Source organism: Thermobia domestica, chromosome 17 (genome assembly GCF_964235325.1).
Source record: "Thermobia domestica chromosome 17, izTheDome1.hap1.1, whole genome shotgun sequence".
NCBI lineage: Eukaryota > Metazoa > Arthropoda > Insecta > Zygentoma > Lepismatidae > Thermobia > Thermobia domestica.
The window spans coordinates 120,367,237-120,392,283 of record NC_137470.1 but is presented as its reverse complement, the minus strand read 5'-3'; the positions used below and the strand labels follow the sequence as shown (position 1 = coordinate 120,392,283).

At 34.7% G+C, this 25,047-nt stretch overlaps 1 protein-coding gene across 3 annotated transcripts in view; it reads left to right on the top strand.

Annotated features, from left to right (window-relative positions):
- The window catches only part of babo (TGF-beta receptor type-1 babo), a 118,273-nt gene that overhangs the window by 15,294 nt on the left and 77,932 nt on the right, over window positions 1–25,047 (top strand). For all 3 annotated transcript variants that reach the window (XM_081744178.1, XM_081744176.1, XM_081744177.1), the window contains exon 2: window positions 6,834–6,948. In XM_081744178.1, coding sequence (XP_081600304.1) covers window positions 6,834–6,948 — 115 coding nt within the window. The remainder of the gene's footprint in view (window positions 1–6,833; window positions 6,949–25,047) is intronic.

The following is a 25,047-nucleotide window of genomic DNA, read 5'->3' as shown; positions in this document are numbered from 1 at the left end:
GGAGATTTGTGCGCAATTCGGGATCTATAGTGTGCACAGTCCAGTTACTCCCAAGAAGGACACCTCAAGCAATCAAAATAGATTCCGAAAAGTTGTTGAAAAGAAAGAAAGAAAGAAAGAAAAGAAAATTATGTTGAGGAATAAAGAAGCTTGAACAGCACTGAAAAGTGTTAAAGCTTCAAGTTTTTATAGAACAACGACAAATTAAATAAAAAATTTAAGTGCTACAGAAGAAAAATAAAAAGATAGGTTCGTTGGTTTTACGTAATGGAAGGGATAGGTCAGATTAGGATATATGTTTACTTTTTTATGGGAATATTCGGAATGCCAAATTATTAAAAATATCGTTAGTATGTAATTATGGGTTGGTACTACTATTTTATTGTATTCCAAATACAATAATATATATTTGGAATATTAATCGCCCCATCTCATTCCTAACACTCTGCTTTTATATTTTAAATAAATTAAAAGCTTACTTTCTTACTGTAAATACTTATTATAGTAAGAGAATAAGCTCCTAATATAATTTAAACATAAGAAGTAGAGCGTAGGGAAGGGGGAGGGGGAATTAATGTATATATTCTAAATCTGACCATAAATGATGGTGTTGTGAGTCACGAATAATTTACACTCTCTGTCATGGAAATTCAGGGAAATTTGTTCAAGAGTTACAGTGATAATTTTTCATTACAGTCTTCTTTCACTTACAACAGAATAGCTCATTTAAGAAGTAAACGTATTAATCAGACTACATAAAAAAAAAAAAAAAAAAAAAAAAAGTTTATGCAAACACATGGTTTCAGTTCAAAAATAAGTGAGCCCAATTATCAGTTCAATATGATCATCTAATATATTCATACCCTAACAAAAGACTTCAGTACCACTGGAAGCCGAAAGTAATCTTACGGAAGAAATAATGTATTCTCACAGTTAAAGTAAGATATTCGTGTATTATTATATGAAGTGATAACAATACAGGTCGATCCAAGTCGTGATTGTTCAAAAATTCATTTCAAACAGTTCAACCGTTTCCTCACTTTGACACTATGAACACAAGATGAGAAATTGAAGTATTTTAGAAATCACCCATTTTAGAAGTGGAAGCATGTCAGCATTCCTACTAAAAAGTTTATAAACTGAGCTCCTTCCCAACTTCAGGTTCTCGTGGGATACTATTTTTGGCATAAATTTTGTCCTCCCTACTTTAATCAAAGTGAAATGATAAAAACCCAGTTAAAGGTTATATATACATATACATATATATATATATATATATATATATATATATATATATATAGATAGATAGATAGATAGATAGATAGATATAGATATATATATACAGTGGTCGAAGTGAGACGGTATGCGGTGGTATGCCATACCGCCTTTGGTTTTTCAGTGATCAAGACAATATTTAGATAGCCGGTATGTTGAGTCAAAATCATAATGAAACATACCGCCTCTGCTTTTTTTCCACTTCGAACACTGTATATATATATATATATACAGTGGCAGATCCAGGATATGATAAAGGGAGGAACTAAATCATAGTTTGCAGCTTTATCCGGTGTAAAGCAGGATTGAAGCCCATTTTATCCAGTGTAAATCTGAGTGTCAAGGGGGCTGTAGTCCCCTTCGATTCGCGCCTGTATATATATATATATGAACAAAGATACTGTATGACCATCATAAGTAAATTCCTGATACTGACGGTTTGTCTCTGGGACCGATGCCTCTATTTTATAAACTTTCTTTACATCAATAGTTATGCAGTATGAACGACAATGGGTAACCGATTATAAAAAGACGAAGAAAGCTCCATCACAGCTGACGAATGGTAGATTCACGTGGAAGGATCCTTCACAAGAAATGACTGAAACCTTGGGTTCTTTAATTTTATTATCTTTTATTTATTTATTTATTTTTTTTATTTATTTTTTTTTTCAGTTTTACAGATGTTACAGGCATTCCAAATCATTTATGGATATAAGAATTTCAGTAATGATCGCGTATTTGAAATTCATTTTTTTCTTTCTTGAAACTTCGATTCCTGAAAATTCCTTTTACTTCCTAGTTTTCGGCTCTCATCTGGGTCCGTGTTCACGAAAGATGGAAATATAGGAGAAAGTAATAGAAGCATCAAGTAAATTGAAAGGAAAAGGTTCATCGGGGTAGAGCAATGCTACAACACCTTCGTGTTGGTAACGCATCAAATCAACGCGCATAGTGTTTGGGACTTCGAGAGGTGAAGTCCTGTGACTGGTAATTCTAACTAAGGATTTTTACCATGCCATTCCTTCAGTCTTATTAAGGAAATGCTGGGATGGTACTGAACAAAGATGGCATTTAGTATCCTAACTATGGCATTTCCCCCAAATCCATCGACGGCTCTGGATCCGGTACTGTGACTTATAGTAAGCATTTTTTAACAACCTCGTTTATGCGTATACTTACCATCGCTGACGCGCCAGGTCCCTACGAGCTCACCTCCTTGGTACCGTTCTGGCACTCCTGCCGTGACTCGGCTAGGTAGCATTCATGCTTTTTAGTGGTCACCTAGCACATGGTGGTTCGCGTTTTGTGCACTGTAGTTTTTATGCCATAAGTCAACATTGTATTTACACTCATCACAATTACAAACAACGAACCGTAATCACTACTAAGTGAGCCAGAGTCACTGCCAATTGATTTGGAGGAGAAACTAAATATTACCCCTGAACGATAACGCCGTAAGCGCTTCTTTCCCATCTCTGGCCGTTTTAAATACATACACCTCTTGAATTTATGTTTGAAACACACTCATCGCTTGTTCTTCAATTATAGATTTGTTAACAATACGGTCTGCGATATTGCTCATAGTAATCGCTTTGAAATGAGGAACCGAGTAGTACACAAGGGTTAAAAATGTAATAATGTGTTCAAAAGTTAATAAGAGGTGACAACTAATCAAAAAGTAGTACTTTTAATTCTAAAATTTTGTAAAAACTAAAAGTACTCCAAAGAAACATGTTGTAAGTGGAGTGTTCTCTTTGATAATCAGCGTAGCGCTCCATGAGAATTGACACGGAAAAAATCATGCTACAATAGTGGAAGGTTAGATGAGGAAAGTTTTTCTCTGAATATAAATTCCTGCGAAATATTTTTTGCCAGAGATAGACACCTGCCGAAATGTGCGATAATTGGGTGGTCTGAGGCGTCTGGCGAAACAGTAATAAATTGTCTGAAATACCTATTGAAAAATCGAACTAATTAGGAAGAAAAGGGTGACATTCACTCGACATTGCTCTGTCAGAACATCATCTTACAAATCATCTTTGAGGGTAAAATTCTGAGCAAGAAGCTGATGGAATATCCGAGAACATCCTATGTAATAGGCATGGTTAGTAATTTGGAATATAATGCGTATACTGACAGCGAAATAGGATGGCTCAAGATAGGAAATTACGACTGCAACAACTTTTTGCTTTTGGGAGTAAATAAAATTTGAAAATGAAAACAGAACATCTTATAAATCCTTATGCGTGTGTGATTTAAATGAAAGTAATATCTGACTAAAGCAACACTTACAATTATTAATTTGTCTTACAGTTTCAGGAATAAATAATTGTCTTTATCAGGCATATTATCTAGGTAGGAGATATAAGTAAAAAGCTTAGTACTTACCGCAGATCAAAATATTCTCTAAGAACCGCTTTCGGAAATTACAATTTCGATCATTAGCTTAGCAGTTTGAGAAAGTGGGTTTAAACATGTAAAAGAATCATGGATTGGTAAAAATAAGGTTAAAAAAGAATAAAAAATGTGAAATAAGAAATTCTTCTCTTCAAACAAAAGTTAACACATGTTATTCACCACTTACTGATCAATGATGGAGAAAACAAGAAAGAAAATTAAAAAAAAAAAAAAAAACTTCTCGTTAGACAACATGTGTTAATTTTATTTTATTTTATTATTTTTTTTACTTCATATTTTTTATTCCTTTTTAGCAATCCATGTTTAAGCCTAATTTCTCGAACTGGTAAGCTGATGATGGAAATTATAATTTCTAAAAGCGCTTCTTAGAGGAATATTTTAGTGTACGGTGAGTACTAAGGTTTTCACTTATATTTGCTTCTAAATATAATTACAGCTCACAATACACAGTGATATGTTATCTAAGTGTTTGCTTTTGTCAGATTTTATATTTAAGTCAGCCATGTGTAGCAGTGTCCCCGGGCCACTGAATGAACCCTTTCATCCGGCTCGCCTGCCTCAATATTGAAAATGTATTTCTTATGTAATGTCTTAAACTGAACTTAAAATGTTTACCTTGAAAATATCCAGCGAGTTGGAGCAAGCAGCATGCCCACCGAGCACTATAAGTCTAGTTCAGAGCATGAAGGGTCAAGTTTCTCAAGAGTTTTCATTTATTCATTAGTAACTAACTGATTTTGTGTTCTTATGATGTTAATGCACGATGAACAAGTTTCTGTATTGAATATGGCTATTCAGTTCTTGCGAAAATGCTATAAATTTTCTTCTACGCCCCTCGGCGCCAAGAAGTCCTCTGTGATTGACCTACCCCCTGGTCCAACTTGCACATACCTGATTTATATTATACGTATTTCCAAAGCTAGAATAAGCAGCACCCAGACACGAGCAATCCACTATTTTACTAAGATACTCGATAAAATACGTGCACACACACTAAAAATGAGAAAAAAGAAAGAAAAATACCTAGCAAGTTTGTAAAATAGCTAAAGTTCTGAGTTTGTAATTTGTCTAAGATCTGTGACACTTATGATTTTTCTGAACCCTGCACCCTGTAGAACTCACTTACACGTATTCGTTCCATTCTATTAACAGTTCTTGTTATAATTAGAATTGAAAGACGTATAGTAATGTTAACCAGTCGGATACAGAAGTCCGTGCTTTGTAATCCATTTATAGTTGTGACAATAAATATCACCGCTGTAACAATAAATGTTACACGGTCCCAGTCCATGCCAACAGAAGCATTCCCAAACCATACAGCTGCCCCCATCTGCCTGTATACAGTAGTATGCACCATGCACGAGGAGTCCAAAGCTTCGTGCTGTTGGTGCCACACATGCACACGCCCGTCGGAGAGGAGTATCACAAACCGTGCTTTATTGGAGGAACACTGTTTTCCGGTCACACATGGTCCAATTAGCGTGTACCTGTACCCAAGCGCGACCAATTGGGAGATGACTAGTTGTTAGGAGTAGGTGACGAGTGTATCATCTGCTGTGGAACTGCATGCGTGTCAGTGTACGCCGTATAGTTGCGTGATATGTGGGTTTTGTGCATCCATCATTGTATTGGTCACGTAATTTCCGGACACTGATGGTTCGTTTGGCTGTCACGAGCTGTTTGACGCGATGCTCACTCCGTGTTTTGAACTTCCGTACGCCCCTGCAGTTCCATCTCTTGGAGACCGCTGCACCATTTTCTTCCCACTCCTTATATACCTTCACTACACAGGAACGTGGGAATATGTGTTGTAACCTTTTCCAAAATTCCTGTTCAAAGAAGGGAAAGAGGAACATTTACAAACTACTGAATATTCCCATTTTTTAAATCATAAAGTGCTGAATGTGAGAATCCGCTGAAGGTGGAGATGTAAGATTCGGTACATAAAACCTTAAATAAAAGTAAAGGAGTACTTGTGTCAGCGTTCTCAAATTCCGCTTCTAAAGAGGAAATGTTTGGTCATCTCTATAATATCCAAATTTTCCTTTCTGTATTGAATAATAAAAAGCCCAATGTGAGGATTCATTTAAGCTGATGTGAAATTCGGTATATAAATTGTTAAATGAAAGTTAAAATTGAAAAATATATTGTATATATAGTTTTAAACACAATTAAAAGTTGATATCTGTACTTAATTAAAAATTGAAACAGTAAAAAAAGGAAGATTATTGGTAGTTAAGAGTGACGTATTCTTATATTTTAAAATGTAGAAGTTCTAGGGTTATATTGTACTTTCATACCGTGTTTTGGTGTATTACCAAAACTATTAAAAAAAATAATAATAACTGTTTGGTTTGGTCAGATTTTATTTTTATTTAAGTTGGATACCCCTATACCTAGGTAGATAGAGATACATATTTCCGTAGATTCTAATGTGTTAAAGTGCTCTAATACTTTGTGCATTTACATGTTTGCTCTCTGCAGAGGATGGAACGCATTGCTGGTGTTTTTAATATGTGTTTTCTTCTTGTCCTTCGTGAACCACTTCCACGCGTTCATTCGCTGAAAATCACTAGTATAGTACTAACAGATGATTGTTCATACATATCTTGTTCTATTTTTAACGAACTTAAAAAGTTCGTTACTGAATTCTCTATGTCTGTGTGTATCTGTTATTTGCGAATTTTTCAATTGTGAACCCTCCATTCGATAGAACATCAAAAACTATCTGGAAGAAGTTATGTAATTTTTCACGTCATTCGTACTGTTCTCGAGATGTTGGCCAAAAAAGTTCGGATTTCGGGAGATTTAAAGAGCTATATCTCGGGAACCGTAAGTCACAAAGATATGATATTTTTCGAATTTTTCAATTTTGAGCCTATATCTTCGTAAAACAACATATCTTAGAGCGTTTTAACAGAACTCTTAAACAAACATGTGAAGAAATGTAGTACTCAAGGAAATTATAAATGGATAGATATATTACAAGAATTATTTAATAAGCATAATAATAAAGTACATAGAACAATTGGTATAAAACCTGTAGAAGTTAATAAGAAAAAATTAATTCTTGTTAAATTCGTTCGGTCAGTGGATATGTAGGATTCTCAGCTGGTTATTATTACTTTCTCTTCTTGTAGGACTCCTATGCCACTGTGATGTATGCAAGGACAGTAACTACACATGTGAAACTGACGGATATTGTTTCACCTCAATCACCGTTAATAAGGAGAAAAAAGAAGCTTTTACATATAGGTAATGTGTCTTTCATGTTTATTTTCTATTTACGCTTAAACATAATTGTGAAATGTTGTAATGTGTTTATAAGTAGTGTACTTGTTAAGACTGATACAAATATATATGTTCCTCAGGATTTCACTGTTTGTGTTGGTTAATGTTTTTGTTTCTGTGATTCAGGTTTGACATGAAGATTTGGTAAGAATTGCCCAGGTTTTTTTTTTTTCTTTCTTTAAGCAGTACAAAGGAATGACAAATAAACCTTCAATACAAAATAATGCAGTGTTCGAAAAGTCACTGTGCATTTAGTTTTCTTCTGCTTATCTTTCGGCCTTCATTTCATTTTCTTTAAAAAATAAATATATATATATATATATATATATACATATATATATATATATATATATATATATATATATATATATATATATATATATATATATATAAACTCTCAAGGATAGTACATTCCAATATTCTTTAGGTAGAGTCAAAACAATGTACAAATGAATTTAACCCTCCACCCTTTATATAAAAAAAAAAAAAAATATCTTATATAATCTTCTGTACAAAGTTTTCAAGATTTATTTTTTCTGTAAGTCTGATTACTTTAAAGTGATGCTCTCAGTGTAGGTTATGAACATTCCCCTTCGGTATACGATGTTGCCTTCGGGTAGAAGGAATGTTTGTCTCTTTTCCCTCAGCTGTCTCAGACGGGATAAATTATGCTCTGTAGCCCATAACAACCTCGGGAGTAAGTATTAAAGGGTATCTCCGTAGCCCATGACAGCCTAGGGAGTAGGTACGCATTGTAGATGAGCGATTAGCGCTGGCACTGATAACTTCTTAGTCCCGTCATCCGCTTTTGTAGCCGTCCATTTTGGAGGGAGGACCTGTGGAGGGGTTGTCGGATTTCTTCGTGGCTTTCCGTGTCCTCTTCGTTTGTTCCTTAAAGTGTACTTTCCGCCACAGTTTGTTTATGGAAGTCGTAAAACACAGGTTTATAGTGAAAACATGTGGTTTATATAGTACGTATGGGTATATGGATCGTTGCAGTATATTATACGCGACCTATAGAATTTATCCGATCTTGTCCAAGCTTAGCATGGAGATAAACCTTTACTTCCTTACTATTTTTTCCTTGTTTTGACTTCTGCGTTATGAGCTATAAAAGTTGGGGCTTGATCTGGGTCAAGTTTTCTGCAAAAGAATTTCAGAAGAGTCCCGCAAAATCGATCTAATGCGTATTGAGGGGGGAGACGAGTTACGAAATAAGGGGTGGATATTCAAAACTCATAATACGTATTTTATTGCATATTACTATAATATAAAAGTTAAGCTTCCAGTAGGGTACAACTATAAACTTTCAGGGAACCTGCTAACTACTAGCAACAATAGAAAGGAATGTGAGTGGTGATTGACAGAGAATACCTGACTTTCTTAAGCCACTTTGTTACTGAAAGGGGGAATGGGGTTAATTGGAGTTTCCACGAGAACAAGACCTGCCATCAAATTCGTTAGACAGTTCCAAGAACTAGTTCACAAAAGGAGACAAAAATTCGACAAATTGAATATCGTAACAAATTTTTGAACAGAATAGGAAAATCATTCGGACCTTCATAGGCATAAATATGTACTGTAATTGCAATAATACACTAATTAAAATGTTTCTATACTGTCTGCACTGCATGCGGCATTTTAGAAATTATTACAGTCTAGTTATTAATAGACCACTACAATGTTTTAAAGATAATATTGTGCTTCACCAGCAGAAATCATTTAGCGATTTTTTATTTTTTTTTAAATAATCGCCTAGTTATACAAAATCTGGAGATATCGGGATTCGAGTTTTCAGGATTCTACTGTATTGCTATTTAGAACAAAAAATACATTGAATAAGCCTATTAAATTTGAATTTGAATTAAGTAACTCATGAGACGCTTCTTCAAATCATTCTTAATACTGCGTCGTCACAGCGACGTCAAGTGACAGACGCTTTCCCAGAAATTCATTAATTCTGACCTCAGTTACAGCGAGAACCAAGGAAAACGTCAAAAACTGCAATTTAAAGATTCTGTGTCTTTGCAGTATAGATTGTCTAAAATCTACGAAAGAAATGAAGGATCCGCAGGGCAAAAAACTCAATAGTTTAATTATCATGTTAACCCTTTAAAACTCAATTTTTCCAATCAGACTGATTCTTTTTTTTCTTTCTTTTTTTTAATTTGGACTGGTTTTGTTGTAGGAAACACGGGATTTAAAAAAAATAATGCAAATATTATGGGGTCTATGGGACATTTTATGGTGTTTGTATATAGGGTTTATGCAAAGTTGCTTTTTGACATCTGCAAAGTCCACTAAAAACAGATAAAAATATGACGAATTGTCAGCGTACTTGCACTTTTTCATTCATCACGCTTCTGTCTAACAGAAAAAATCAGCAGTTCAAATCCTGTCCGCCTAAACGAGCAAATTAAGCTCAAAGATGACAAGATGATAACTTCGTGTAGAAAGTAAGACAAAGAATCCAACGCTGACTTACTATGACATCTAGCGGAAAATTCGGAACTTCATTAGTGAAAGGGCATCTTAGCTGATACGCAAAGCTGCGAACTAAAGGGTTAAATTATGTATCACCGCCAAACCAATTCCATCCGATCTTAAGCGCTCATAAGTCGTAATGCGAAATGTGGAATCTTGCTATTGATGCTTTTCTCTTTTTATTATTGAAGTGAGGCCTGGTTTCATTTCTTGGGTTCTGACAACACGATTCTGGCCGTCGGAGAATCTTAATGCTTCGTATGAGTTGAATATCGGAATATTTGTTGCAAAATCTGAACGGTGGATTATTGACCATTTATTCATTGAAGAAACACGAAATATTCTACGTTACGTTTCGGTATTCCACGATGTCGACCTTATTTTTGCTTTGGATGAGTGAAGTAATTTTGTCATGTTAACACAAATTCACGATTCCAAACAACATAGCTTGTAAATTTCTTCTCTGCTTAGCTTGATCCGTATATTCTTTAAATTTCTTCTTTCGGAATTTAATATAGAAATACATTTTACTTTTCGGTATAACATTTAGAAGCCAACGGTATTATACCTTTAGTATTGTTGTATTTTTCTTTGGAACCCACTGGAAACAAATGATACTGGAAGTAGATCGTGCTTGTCTTGTCTATTCCTGGTTTGAGCAAGATTTAACAACTCCGTAAAATTTTTGAATGACTTCCGGAAGAAAAGAAAGAAAATCCTGGTTTGTGAAGCTTGATTTCTGTAGTAGACAGCATAATCTATAGCCTACGCACGACTAATGAATTGAACACTACAATAACCGTCTACTAGGGGTGATTACAATTAAAATTAAACGGTTTTAGCCCTCGTTGGATGCTCTTAGACATCACTTGTGATACCATTTATAAAAGCACAGTGACTTTCCGAACATGCTATATAAATGTAGTGGAGCTATTTTCAAATACTTGCATAGCACTGAGAAATTTGTCTTTCGGTCAGTTAAAACAGATACATCAAAGAAAGATAATAAATTTTATGAACCTCCGGTAATTGTATGGTCGGCAGCAAAGTGCATACGTACCACATACATTTTCCTTGTCAAAACTCGGAGCAAATTGACTAATGTAAGTACAAAGAATTCAATGTTACTTGTCAGTGTCCTGGACCTAGTGACCACATTTCGTCCACTTTTTCATTTGGGGACATTTTGGAGGCAACTTGTTTAGGAAAGTGGACCATGTTAGTTTATAGGTATTTAATTATATGAAGTGGGCTTTTATTGTAGCCAAAACATGCAAGTAAGTAAAGAGAAGTTTTCCGCCTTGCTGTCTTTTCTTGCCTGTGGGTATCTTGTGGTACGACGTATGACCATTAGTCTCAGTTTTTACCAGGAAATCTTTTTAACCAAATGCTTCTTTATTTTCACAAATGTCATAATTCTGTGTCAAGGAGAGTTAACTTACTTCCCTCATTCAGAAAGTTGATTGAAAATCTAATTGGTTAGAAAAATTGACCTAACAAAATTGAGAACACCGACAAGCAATGAACACATGTCATACCACAACAAGCCTAGAAACAAGATGATGTAGGTGGGAAACTTCGCTTTAGTAGTATGTAATTAGACATAGTAGAGAGCAGTTTTATTGAGTTAGTTATCGAAATTTAACCGAAACAGATCCAGGACACTGGTACGTAATTTTGTTTATTTTATCATTTTTTAAATTTTTTCAATGTATTGTGTCCTTTGTTTAGTATTTCAGAATGGAATTTCCTTTCACGTAGGGAGAATGTGATTGTACTTGAATTGAATTGGTCAGTTCACCCCGAAGTTAGTGACAAAAAACCATACGGTATTTACGAAAATCTAATGCGCACATTATTTTCGATTATGGTGCACATTAGATTAGAGTACAACTTGAATCCGTAGTTCACTGGTAGCTTCATTTAAACTTATTTTTTTTTACGTTACAATCCGTTATAATTCTCTATGTCATTGTGTTTATTGTCAGCCTATTATTGCTTAGAACGTTTGAATTAGATAGTCATGAAATGGAGGACAAACAGAAAAGAACACCTTATTGCATTAGTTTCAAGAATAGCTAATTTCAAATTTTTAATTTCATGCAGGTACTATAATTTCTTTAACAGTGTGTGTGTTGCTTTTCAATAGACCACCTGTAAACTTTCTGTCTTGATAGTTTGTGTGTAATTGCATTCGTACAATTAATGCGGATTATTATTTACCTACTTGTTTTTATGATTATAAGTTCTAAAATTGGAGTGCGCATTACATTCACGTAAATATGGTTCGTACTGTGGACATGCACATTTGCTGACGACTGTACATTCAAGATACTGAATAGACTCCTATATGTGTGTTTTATTTATGTATTTATTTTTATAAGGATAAGTTCACTATAAAGGCGATGATTCTATGAAAAGAAGAAGAAAGACTTCAGAGTAACTGGTAGTATCCCTGTCTATCAATGTAAATGTGTTTGCAACATAAAATTCTAAGACTTTTTCCAGACACTTTTTGAAACTCATTCTCTCCAGCGTATGTGGCTTTCAAATCCAATTTTGTTTGCATTAAGCTCATATTTGAGGCAAGTGTTCATGAAGATTTCCTCACTTTTCAGGTAGATCATTTTGACGTCATGTATTAAATATGTATATGGTTTTGTATGATTCAAAAAGTTAAGTGCATGTGTTTCAGACGAAGCTTAGTGTTTCTTATTGTTAAGGGGGCTAAGAATTTGAAGAGTTTGTATCTTTTTTCTCAATATGTAGAAACATTGCTGTGAAGGATAGAACTAAATGTTTCGTGAAGAACTGCGTGATTTAGGATAGTTTGTCACAGAGCTGTTTCATTTAAATCAAAGTAATTTAAATCGGATGATTTTTTTTTAATCTATAATTTAAATAAATTTTATTTTGCTTAAAAATGAAATAAAATTCTGACCATTCTGGGATACTAATCGAATGGAAGTTTAAACAGAGTATATAGTTTTTTAAAGTAAGATACAGTTAATTGGCCAACAATTCTGACAATGTACTGATTTAATCATTTTCTATTGGTTACGATACTTTAGGAGAAAACTTCAATCCATTTAATATTCAGTATTCACAATTTTAGTTCAAAATTTGTACATGATAACACCAAGTGATTATATATATATATATATATATATATATATATATATGAATATAATTAGTACCTAGGAGAAATTGAAGTTTTATGTTGTCACTTTGATTAAAATGCGTAACCTAATGGGGAGAAAATGATTAAAATTTATACCACTAATAGTTTTTCATGGGCCTCTTCGGGTAGTAAAATGAAACTTAATATATACATTTCTCTTTAAAAATAATTGGACAGGTGTTCCAGCGTTTCCAAAACCTCAGCTTCTAAGGAGGGAAGGAGGAAATTCCTATATTTGTTTCCTCCATATTCAAATCTACATTGTCTGTTTTATCATTATGGGGAAATGGCTGAACCGTTTAAGATGAATTTTTGAACGTAGTTAACACTCGGGTTGAGTCCATTTTTATCCTGCCACTCCCATTAAAATATGTATTCCAAAGGAGATGGAAGCGGGAGTTTAAAATGTATTCCAAAGCTAGAGTACCTCACGAGCTCCTCATGTTCGGAAGATTAAACTTTGTATATAATCTCCTTAACAGGGCCAGCCTTAGGTGGTGCGGGGCCCCATATATATATATATATATATATATATAATTGGCCCTCCCTCCTTGTCTAGTGGTTATACCCATTTCCCTTTATAACGTTTTTCCGTCTGCAAAATGTTGGCGAGCACGCTCACTCTGTTCATTGCTTATAGCAGCTAATTTTTCAGAGAAATAACTCAAATGGAAATGCAGACAGTGAATAAATTTTAAAATACATATTTCACCCTTGTGCCTCGTAATTTTTCAAGAAAGTTCTGTACCAGTATTTCATAGTTTTCTTCTCTTACAAGTAAACCTATCGATGTCGAAATCTAGTTTCTTAACCAAACATGCAAGAGAAGTGTGGAATATCAAAAAACGAGCGTAAGCAAAATTTAAAGTGCTTCCGTTCATAAAGAAGGCCGCAATGGCCAAAAATACTGATTAATCAGAATAAGCCACAACAATGTGTTTCAAGTTTAAAAATTTTATTTTATTTATAAAACGGGTAAAGGGATGAAAAACAAAAACACATTAACCGACACCGGGAGGTAGTAGACATCTATTTGAGCGTGTGCTAATAATGGTCGTCATCTTGAAGTCGGCCATCGTGTATTTCGTTCGACTTTTTTAAATAGGAAGGGAGTCATGTAATATATCAAATTGGGTTAAAATTTTACGAGAAATACAATGATAAAGTCTATGTTTCCATAAGTTTATATTTTTAAGACAATGAAATGCATATTGATTTGAATTCGTTGGTTCAAAGATTTCTTAACAGCTGTATCTTTTTGAAAAAAATTCAAATCAGGAAAACCTAATGTACGCTGGTGAGAACATCGTAGGTAGCTACTTATGAAAGGTATAATCACCTCGAAATCGTTATCGACTGCAGACAAAATGAAATGGTGATGAGACGATCACAAACCTTAAGGAACTGATGGAAGATGGATGACATATTTTCAATTGGATTATTCGAGTTAGAAGACAAACTTTCATAAGCAGCTACCTATTCAGTACGCACTAGTACTTCAATCGGTTTTCCTGACTTAATTTTAAAAAAATTCCACGGGATGTTTTTCAGGAGAGGGCAAAGTTTGTCCTCTGCTTTTGTATTTTTGATATAGTTATAATAAGAGAGAAGGATATGCAAAGAAGTCTCACTGAGGCTGATTTATTCGACACCATCTCTGTATTCACTGTAGTATCACATGACATAATCAGTAAGAACGCCAGGAACTTTTATTTAGTGGGGTGTTCAAAATATACGAGAGTGTGCACCCAGAATAATGATATATATTTTTACACGAACTCAAAGAAAACACTATTTTTACGCCAAGGGGGGGGGGGTGTAAGGAAATTTGAGGGAGTGTTAGGAGAGTGCAGAGTACTCCCTGGACATAATATCTATGTTTACAACAGAAATTGTAAACGTAAAAAAATAATGAAACTACTGTAGCATTAAATTCAGAAAATATTTGCGTATGCCCGGAAACTTAATGTAAACTATTAATTTACTTGTTAGGGAGAGGTAGTACCCTTCCTTGTGGAGTCCATGGATGTACCTGTATTCCAATATGTTGTTTTGTGTACTTGACAACTGAGAGTAGTACAGCCATCTTAGCGGTACCATAGGTATTTGGCCGGTGGCTCCGCAAGCAGAATGGAATGTATTAATTACATGTATTAGAAGCAAAATTTAGTTATAGGGACGACAACACACTTGTTTGCTCGGGGACCTAATATGCTGTTAAAACGACACTGGAGAGTAGATTAGACTGGACAGTAGAGTAGACGGCTACTAGCGCGGGGCCCGATTGAAAGCAATCGGTCCAATCGGCTTAAGGCCGGCCCTGCTCCTTAATATAAACAAGTGACCATGTGCTCCAGGATTTTCACTTTTAAGGGAAGGTCTGTTGTTATTCTCAGTGTATATACAAATAACACCGATGTTGTCTGTTTCATCATCACGGGAAAACGGATGAATCATTTGGAGTTATTTTTAAAAAAAATACCTGACTCCCGCGGGGTTTTGTCTTCTCACTTTCAACAAAATGCATATGCGAATGGGGAGGGGTTCAAAATATATAACAAAAAGGTGTATCTCAGGAGTCCCTCAAATTAGGCAGATTGAAATCAGTGTATAAAATCCTTATTGAAAATAAGTTGAGATGCGTTTTAAAGTTTGCAATACTTATGTCTCTAAAAGACAAACGTTTCTATAATATGAACTATTTAAAGTGAAACTTTAGCTGTGCACTTAGATTGAAATACATATTCTAAGAAGGGCAGATATTTCGCAAACAATAACGACCACATCGTTTGAAAGGATTTTTTGATAAGACTTGGGTTGAGTTGGGTTTCTATCTCTTTATTTCGATTCAAATACGCATCCAGAGTGGGTAGAAATATATTTTTCATAAATTTGTCATAAAACCTATTCGTCCAGTGCTAAGAGCGGGCTTTTCACTTAGTTGTTAATACTGTAAATAAGAGTGCAAGTGAAAAATACTTTTGAAAACAAAACACCGCTCTTGATTAGAAACACCTTACTTCTGAATAGTCCTACATATTATGGATTATTTTTACCATACGGAGTGCAGATAAGTTGAAATCTGGTATTTATATTCATACACAGTTCATGCTTATATGCAAGCTTACCTTGAATAGTTTTACAATTTTAAAGCAAAAGATACTGATATTCATTATGATAAAGTTATGAGAGGAGTATCAAAAAATGTATTCAATGTATTAAAAATAAATTGGAGAGGATATATGTAGATACTCGCTGTGTAACACAATGCCGGAGTTTTGGAGTTTGCAAAGTAGTAGTATATTCTACACGTGCGTATTTTACTTTGGTTCTTTACTGATTAAGATGCTTAAAAGAAATACGTACTATGATTGTAATAATTGTTTCTTTCGTCCAATTATTGTGAAGGGAATTCTTGGGGATCATTGTGACCATTATGTTTTGTTAACAATAATGCACTGCTACTGAGTAACTGTCACGGGTGAGAAACACCTTGGGAAAACGTAATACAAATACCAGAAAACTTCCAATTACCTTTTTGTTCTAACATCACATAATCAAAGAACCCGTTGTAGTTTACGTTAGAAAAAAAAATCATAAAATTTTACTCTGGTTTAAGAAAATCAGGTACAAGTGATATAAAGAAAGCAAAATAGATGTAAATTAAATAAATCAACTAAAATATTTTTTCAACCCTGGTTTGTCATTTTGTTCATTTTATATTTCGATACATTTTTATAGATTTCCTCCATTTCATTGTTTTCTTTAAAAGAACCAGTATTACAAGGACAGTACATCCTACGTCCTTAGGTGAACTCATCCTATTTTCTTCAAACTTAGCGTAATGGTGGTACACCTTGATTTGTTTAGTATACATGTAAAATATTTTCCCGTAGAGGCATTTGATTCGTGAGTTATGCACCGTGAAAGTTTGGGTTTGGACTTTTTGGGGTCAAGCTTTTGAAAAAAAAATCCACAATTACTTTGCAGAATAAAATAAAACTATATGAAACAAACCTGTTAAACTTTAAGTTGAGCTGTAAGGAAGTAAATGATAGGACGGTTGGTTAGCTATGTTGTAAAAGGAGTCTGTACTTGTGATAAACATTAGCTAAAATGAGTGAGCTTTTTTCTTTCTTTGTAATAGGTATACTTTACTACTTTACTAGTAGTATGGAACGATTTTGTGCAAGAACCTGAAACTTCCCAACAATTAAACAAGCCGAAGTGAATCGCATTTAGAAGCTGCCGGCGTTCAATGCTATGGAACACAGCCTCTGTTTTTCGAACCAAAATAAAATTGTAAAATGTAACATAGTTTCGCGGGAAGTTAACTTATCTTCACGACGCAATACTTTATGCCCGATTCTAAGAATTCCAACACTTTGCACATCTACTAGCCTTAGCAATCAGCTGTTAAATGATGTTAGACTGGACCCACTGTGACTGATATGCGTTTCGAGTTGGACACTAACGCCATCTCGTGTACAAAAGGCTAACTACATTTTAGAGTGCGTGTTATTTTGTGGGCTTTTCACTACGGTAATGACCTATTCTCGAAGAAGACTGTTACTTATAATAGAAAAGAGTATTTCAATAATTAATCTCTGGTTTGAGCTTAGGCTGTTTGAAACTTACTTTACGCTGTGGGTTCACGTATTGCAGTGTCGTACAGTTCCATCAAGGGTGGGTTCATGCACTTAAACGTTTAGTATAACAGGACACGTAATTTTGTATAGATATCTTAACATGAGAAATATAGGGGCCGCGGTGGCTCAGTGGTAGAGCGTTCACCTCTGGTGCTTGGGGTCCCGGGTTCGATCCCAGCCTCTGCCAAGTGAACTTTGTGGTGGACAAACACCGTGTGCGTGGGTTTTCTCGGGGTTCTCCCGTTTCCTCCCACTTTCTTCATTCCACCATTTCATTCATTACTCATTATCACCGTCTCCTTTAGCCTAACCGGCATAACCGTGGGACGTAAAACTCAGAGATTTCATTTCATTTCATTTCATGAAAAATATATATATATTCATTTCTTGTTGAATGCGGGGATAAAACCTGGAAACTCCATCCTTGCACACGCCACTGATGAATTGTACACTGAAAATAAACGGTAAATTTCAAAAAATTAACCAATCAAAATGAGCCTCAGTTGTGATAAACATGATTCTCATAAAATATCTCTGTTCTACAATATTTCATATGTTAATCCTGTAGTTAAAAAAAAAAGAAGAAAAAAATCCGATTTCTGTAATCACAAAATTATTCCACATATTATAACTTCCTGTTGCGTAGTTAACTGTTTTTCAGTATTTGTTATGAAATTTCAGATTGGTACGTCAGAATAATTTACAATAAAATAAATAATAGTCACTGAGTTATTAGTAAACTATACATAATATAATAAAAAAATACTGAAAGTTTATAGATATTTCTATATTAACGCAGATATGACACATATATATATATATATATATATATATATATATATATATATATATATATATATATATATATATATATATATATATATATACAATGGACAATATAATAAATACACAACAACGCATTGGATATGTATAAAAGTCGTAAATATCTTAATAGTTTCACTTATAATTTCCCTTTCGTTCATGTAATTTTCTTTGGTTTCCAGGGGAGTTTTATGTTGCTTTATTCCAATGTTAAAATTGAAGATACATGTCTCACATTGGGCTTGAAGCTCAAAACACTTAATCCAACATAGCAAATTTAGTTCCTGTTGACTATTACTATCTGTTTTTAACACTTACTCTGACTTAGCTATATACCTGTTTGTTATACTAATTGAAGTAGTTTTGATTCTGAGCCAAGAGTTGTATTTGACACAGATATACACTATTACACTGAGTGCTCACTGAATTTCGACCACCTCGACTGGTAGTATTGCAGAGGAAAAACACACACGAGGCTACATTTTGGCAGACAGCACACTGTTACAATCGGAGATAGGCAGGATTTATACTCATTCCAATAGTGCATGATTGTGGGTACCCGAGCAACAGATGCGTCAATAACCCAGACATCAATACTTCTCGGATGCACCCGTTCGTGTTTAGTGAAGGTGTATAAGGAGTAGGGAGAAAATGGGGTAACAGACTCCAAGAGACGGAACTACAGAGGCGTACAGAAGTTCAAAAGTGCGGCGAGCGTCGCTTCAAACAGCTCGTGACAGCCAAACGAAGCACCAGTGTCCGCGATTTACGTGACCAATACAATGGTGAATGCACAATACCCATATCCCACGCAACTATACGGCGTACACTGTCACGCGTGAAGCTCCACAGCAGACGACTCGTTCGTCCCCGACTCCTTACGACTCGTCACCACAGACTTCGTTGTGCTTGGGCACAGGAACACGCTAATTGGACCATGGATGATTGGAAAAGGATGTGTTGGTCCGATAAATCACGGTTTGTACTATTCCTCTTGCATAGTGCGTACTGTAAAGGCAGATGGGGGCGGCTGCATGGTGTGGGGATGCTTCTGTTGCTATGGAGTAGGACCATTGTTGTGTACGGAACACAGTGAGACATCCATTTTGTACTTGCAGGTGTTACAGGATTACGTACACCGTACAATGCAATACTTCCACGCGCAGCATTTTCCAGGATGACAATGCACGGTACGTCCGGGCCAAGACTGTACTTGCTTGGCTTAAGGAATATTCCACGGAGCTGCAGCATATGAATTTGCCCCTTACTCACCGGATTTTAATCCTATACAATATTTATAAGATGTTGTGGAACGAGCTCTTCGCACCATGACATCTGTGGGCTCAATGTAGGATGCCATGAGGAATATATGGTGTCAGATCACCGTGGAAAACATATCAGCGACTGCTAGAATAATGCCACACCGTGTCCTGGCCGTCCTCTGAGCAAAAGATGGACCAACAAAATATTAGTTAGGTGGTCGCAATTCAGTGAGCACTCAGTGTAGTTCTTACTGATAAAAATTACTCACGGCCATGAACTATGACTTAATCTGAAGTATCTATATACTTATTTGTTGTGTTGGTTGAAGTAATTTCGATTCTGAGCCTAAATTTGTATCTGACGTAGATGTACACGTATTAGTTTCTATTTACAAAAATACAATCTTGAGCTGTGGCCTGATCTCACGGTGCTATACACGTATTAGTTCCTGTCGATTGAAGTACTGAACAACCCTTAGCTAAAACTTAATTATTGATAATCCTTATTAAGAATTAATCTAACGTGCCTACAGTTCTTGTTGATTAACATACTGAAGATATTCTTTTGAGGATTATACCCTGGCCGGTGAACGATGATTTCTGACAGCTTTGCACAAGGCCACGCCGAGTGAGCAGAAGACAGCAGGTCAACCAACCTAAGGTTCAGAACCTGTCTCGTCTCTATGGTAACCACTGCACATTGCCAAACTTTCACTCACTCCCTGCTGCCCTCAACGAGGAAGCAGACGATTCTCCCCTCGCGCCAGAATCACATGGCAAGACCGCACTCCTCTGTCGTCCTCGCGAGCTGAGCTGTCAGAAATCATCGTTCGCCGACCAGGGTATAGGTGCTTTATAGTCACATAAAATTCGTTTTTTTTTTAATAGAAACAATCTGATACATTTTTATAATACAATCATTAACAATTGATAGGCACGTGAATCACAGGCACTTAAATCGAGAAAGGAGGAGAGAAGAATGCATTTGTTTTTGAGCTTTCGCTTTTAGTAGTTTTGTATCTTTAAAACAACATCAGGTGAAGCGCCACTCCATTTGTCAACTTAGGCAACCTTGAATTGATCTCAAGCATTTCTTCAGCTTTTATAAGATTAGATTTTAGAGTCGATTTACGAGATTAACTTACATTTTGAGTAAAATATATTAATTTTCATCGAATATTTAATAGGTACCCTTTATTTTAACAGCAACGGTTTCAAGACTTCGCTAGTCCCTTCTTCAGTGTGTAGTATTCCGTTACGCTGTCGAACTTACAAAATGATGAAGGGATTCTTCACTCCGTAAAAGCCCATACCTTGAATAACAACAAATCCTGTAAAATTTTTTCTACTCTCCCCAGTGATGAAGGACGAAAAAATTTGTGTTTTTCTTGAAAAAAATTTTACTAAGTAGAGCAGTATAATCCTGAAAGGCGTGCGTATATATACTATATATACTATATATATATATATATATATATATATATATATATATATATTATATATATATATATATATAGATATAGATATATATATAGATAGATAGATAGATAGATAGATAGATAGATATTTCTATATATATATATATATGTAAATACATCTGTGAGTTTCTGAAAGTTCCGTCTTTTGCATTATAAAATCTATTGAATATTTATCTGTTAGAAATCCTATACCATTCATCAGTAAAAGTATGTCATTGTTAAACTAGTTGCTGGTAACTTAATGCTATTTTGTGTCATTAAAAATACACACTCATGATCCACATACAATAAATTCAAGAAAACTGTTAGTCACAAGGAAGATGTGGCAACAGTGTTGAAAAATTAACAACTTGCAAGAAAGTGTATAGAAGGATACATGTGAATAATCATATCAGTGGAGGCAATTTTCTTCTGATTCGGGGAACATTCTTTTATTTCATTGTATATTTAACCTAAATAACACACGACTAGTAGTACAACACTTGAGCTGGGCTGTGTTATACTTTTAAAACAGCGGGCACTTTGCTCAGTATCATAAATTGCAACTATATCTTGTTTTCTTCCCTGCCGTTCACACATAGAGAAAAGCTTGAGATAATTCGAGGTCCTACTGTCCTTTTCGGACGTAGTGTTTTAAAGTTTTTTTTTTTCTTCTTTCGTTCTTTCCTCCATGTGGGTAGGAGAAAAAAGCAAATTTATTTGTAAATGAAGTGATAGAGTGTATATCTAATAATGAAATACTAGTTTTGAACTTCTCTTTTGCATCCATTTTATTAATTTGATCGTACACGCTTTGATACAATTAAGGAATTTTTACATTGGTTTGTGGCCTCCCATAATAGTAATTATGTCTTAAAAAAAAACACTAAAAACACTATTATACCTTGTTAACAGCTAAGAACACCTTGTGAATTTATACTTTAATAAAGCACTTTAAGGGTTAATGGATTCCAAAGTCACGCAATGCGTGGCTTCCTGTTTACGTCCTTGGTAAAATAATTCTTGGATAGAGACAAAAATTCTTATAGTATATATATATATATATATATATATATATATATATATATATATATATATATATATAATCATTTCATCAAATAACGAACATTGAAGATGGAAGAATTTAAAACAAGGAGTGATTTCTTATATTTTATTTTGGTAATTTGAGCCCAGGTAAGCATTTAGATTATGGGCAGCACACGATTAAAATAAGTAGGTTATTAATCACGAGTTACTTTACCTAGGATGTAAACAGGAAACCAAACAATGTGTGATGCTGAAATTAATCAGCCTCAAGTGGTTTATTGGGGTAGTAATTCACAGTTATGTTTTTCTTATTAAGAAAGTATAATAGTTTTTTTTTTTCCCTAAGAAATTAAAATTTACCATTGTGTGAGTCCACGAACCAAAGTTAAAATTTCTAAACTGTAACAAAGAGTATTGAAATCATATACAATTAAATTAATAAAACAGGTGTTAAAGTGGAGTTTAGGGTTAATATTTCATCATAAGGAAAGGTTTTCGTATTTAGCATTGTTCCTGAGCACAAAGATAACCTACATGGTTAGCAAATTGATTAGTTTTATTTCTTAATATCCCTTAGTTTATTTAATTGTCGAAAGACAAGTTCTGATCACTGCTGATCCATGTGACTACTTGTGTAACTTTTTTAAATACCCACGCGTCTGCTTAACGTCTGTGAAACGAATTTTCATACTTCTCGGACGAAAGCTTTTGATGTTCATGGGAGTTGACTTTCATGTGTGTGCTGTTTTCTGTATTATTGTGTTCTAATTTTAAACCACTTATATAATTTATTTCAGGATTTTCGTTAGATAGTTTGAAGCCGTTGAGTCCAGAAGATCATATCCCTCCCTTATTGAAATGAGTCGGGGATATATATATATATATATATATATATATATATATATATATATATATATGTAGACTTGATAGTAACTGAATAAAGCATGTCTTGTATTCGCTATAAATATGATTAAATGTTGGCTGTAATGAATGATGTAGTATTAAGCAGGTACTTTGATGTAAAATGCTGTAAGTAGTGCATTATTGAAAGTATTTGTAGTATATCTTTCTAATACTTCAAGAGTATCTTAGATTTTATTGGCAAGTGAAAAGAAAACAATTCTCTTGCAGGTTATGAGCGACCTCCGTTGATCATCGTATTAAATTAAATTGTTTTTGGTCTTCGCTGGGAATGGGGTTTAGCCAGTCACTTTTTAGACGCGAATCGTGGTGCAATCGGAGACCCGCTGTTTTGCCCTCTCGTGTTTGTTGTGTGGTGGTGGGTTTTTCAAGTGTAGTATTTTTCTCTTTTTTTCAGCAGTTCCGTGAGACGTTGTAGCGGAGATTAATATCGTAGGCTAGTCCAGATTCCTCCCCCCCTAACGATGAGTAGGATCTTGAAGTGTAGGGAAACCAGTCATTTCTTTCTTCACGTTAGTGTATGTCGTATTCGTAGAATTTGGAAAGAAAACTTTGACAATATGTGAATGTTTTCCTAGTAAGTGTTTGCAATTAAGGTGTTTTATGAATTGCAAAATTCAAGTTATTTCTTACAGGGAGAATGGCGCGTTGCGGTGGAAACATTGGAGATATTAAAGTTTTGTCGTGCTAATAATATTTATGTGGTAATCCCTTGTCACATTGGCTCTGAAAATTGTGTTCCCACTATCAGAAAGATATCACTTTAAACTGAAGTGTTGTCAAAGACTATTGGAAAATGTCTTACATTTAATGGGTATGCGGTCTAGTTTTAAAGAAAACTAGAGGGATCACGGTGGCTTAGTGCTAGAACATTCACTATTACGAGGGGCCCTTAATTCAATCACAGACAGTGTGAGTTTTTGGTCCGTTTCTTCCGTCATCATTTGCTTGAAGTAATTATCTATATCTTTTAGCCAAGAAACGTTAAATTTTCTTGTAAAAGAAAATTAACTGCTGTTTCTTTTTTCGTCTTGTTAATAGGATACTAATCACAAATTCGTTCATTTTTTCATAGTATTTTACTTCACACTTGTTTGCAAAAGTGTCCCATTCACTCGCGTGAGTAAGACAAAAATTGCATTGAGTTTTCAGGGTGGATTGATTTAAATCACCTGATTTTTTCAATAAAAATTGTTGATTTAAATTAAATTACGAAATAAATTAAGTGATTTGAAGTGAAGGTAAGTAAAATTCCGTTTTTGTTCTGTTATTTCGATTATGGAAGATAATAATCATAATACAATGAGACTCAAATGTATGTACAGCACACTATGAAATAGTGTGTCATGCAGAGTTTCGTATTGAAAGGGTAACGGGGGAATCCTGATTTCTTCTCTTCGTAACGTAGAGTTTTTAAATCGTTAACTATTCCACCGGGTAAATCGCCATCGACATTTAAGACAAAAATTCTTTTGTGCGCGCGTCTGTTTGTTCTCAGATAATAGGAGCGTATTTCGAGGGATCCGATCCCCTCTCCGAAACTTAAAAATTTGGTACATTTTATATAAGTTTAGGTAAAATTTATGTATTTTATATGTATTTCGTGCCGCAAGCTAGTTCTGGACCGCTCGATTTTTTGTTCAGTGGTAGAGCGTTCACCTCTGGTGCATGGGGTCCCGGGTTCAAACCCTGCTCCCGCCAAGTGAACTTTGTGGTGGACGAACACCGTGTGCGTGGGTTTTCTCGGGGTTCTCCCGTTTCCTCCCACTTTCTTCATTCCACCATTTCATTCATTTCTCATAATCACCGTCTCCTTTAGCCTAACCGGCATAACCGTGGGACGTAAAACTCAACGATTTCATTTCATTTTTTTTTTCGATTTTTTGTTTTAAATTTAATATGTCCCTGCCAAATATCAATAACTTTTGTGAAGAAAAGTGCCATGTCTATAAACGTTGCTGTACGTTATCCGTAATGCTTAACAAACATTGTTTGAGATTGAAACAGATTAAGATTGGCTATTAACTCAAAATTCAACATTAAAACTATCACTTAAAGGCATAATTAACATTTAATACTAATTCCTAATGTTTTTTCTTCAGTTCGCGACTTGTATTATACAAGGAGAAAGATTTGATTTAAAAATATATATTTTTCCACCCTGGTTTTTACTCTTATTAATACATTCAAGAAGCGAAGAATGCTCATGGTTTAAAAGAGAAAGGGAAAATATCAAAGCG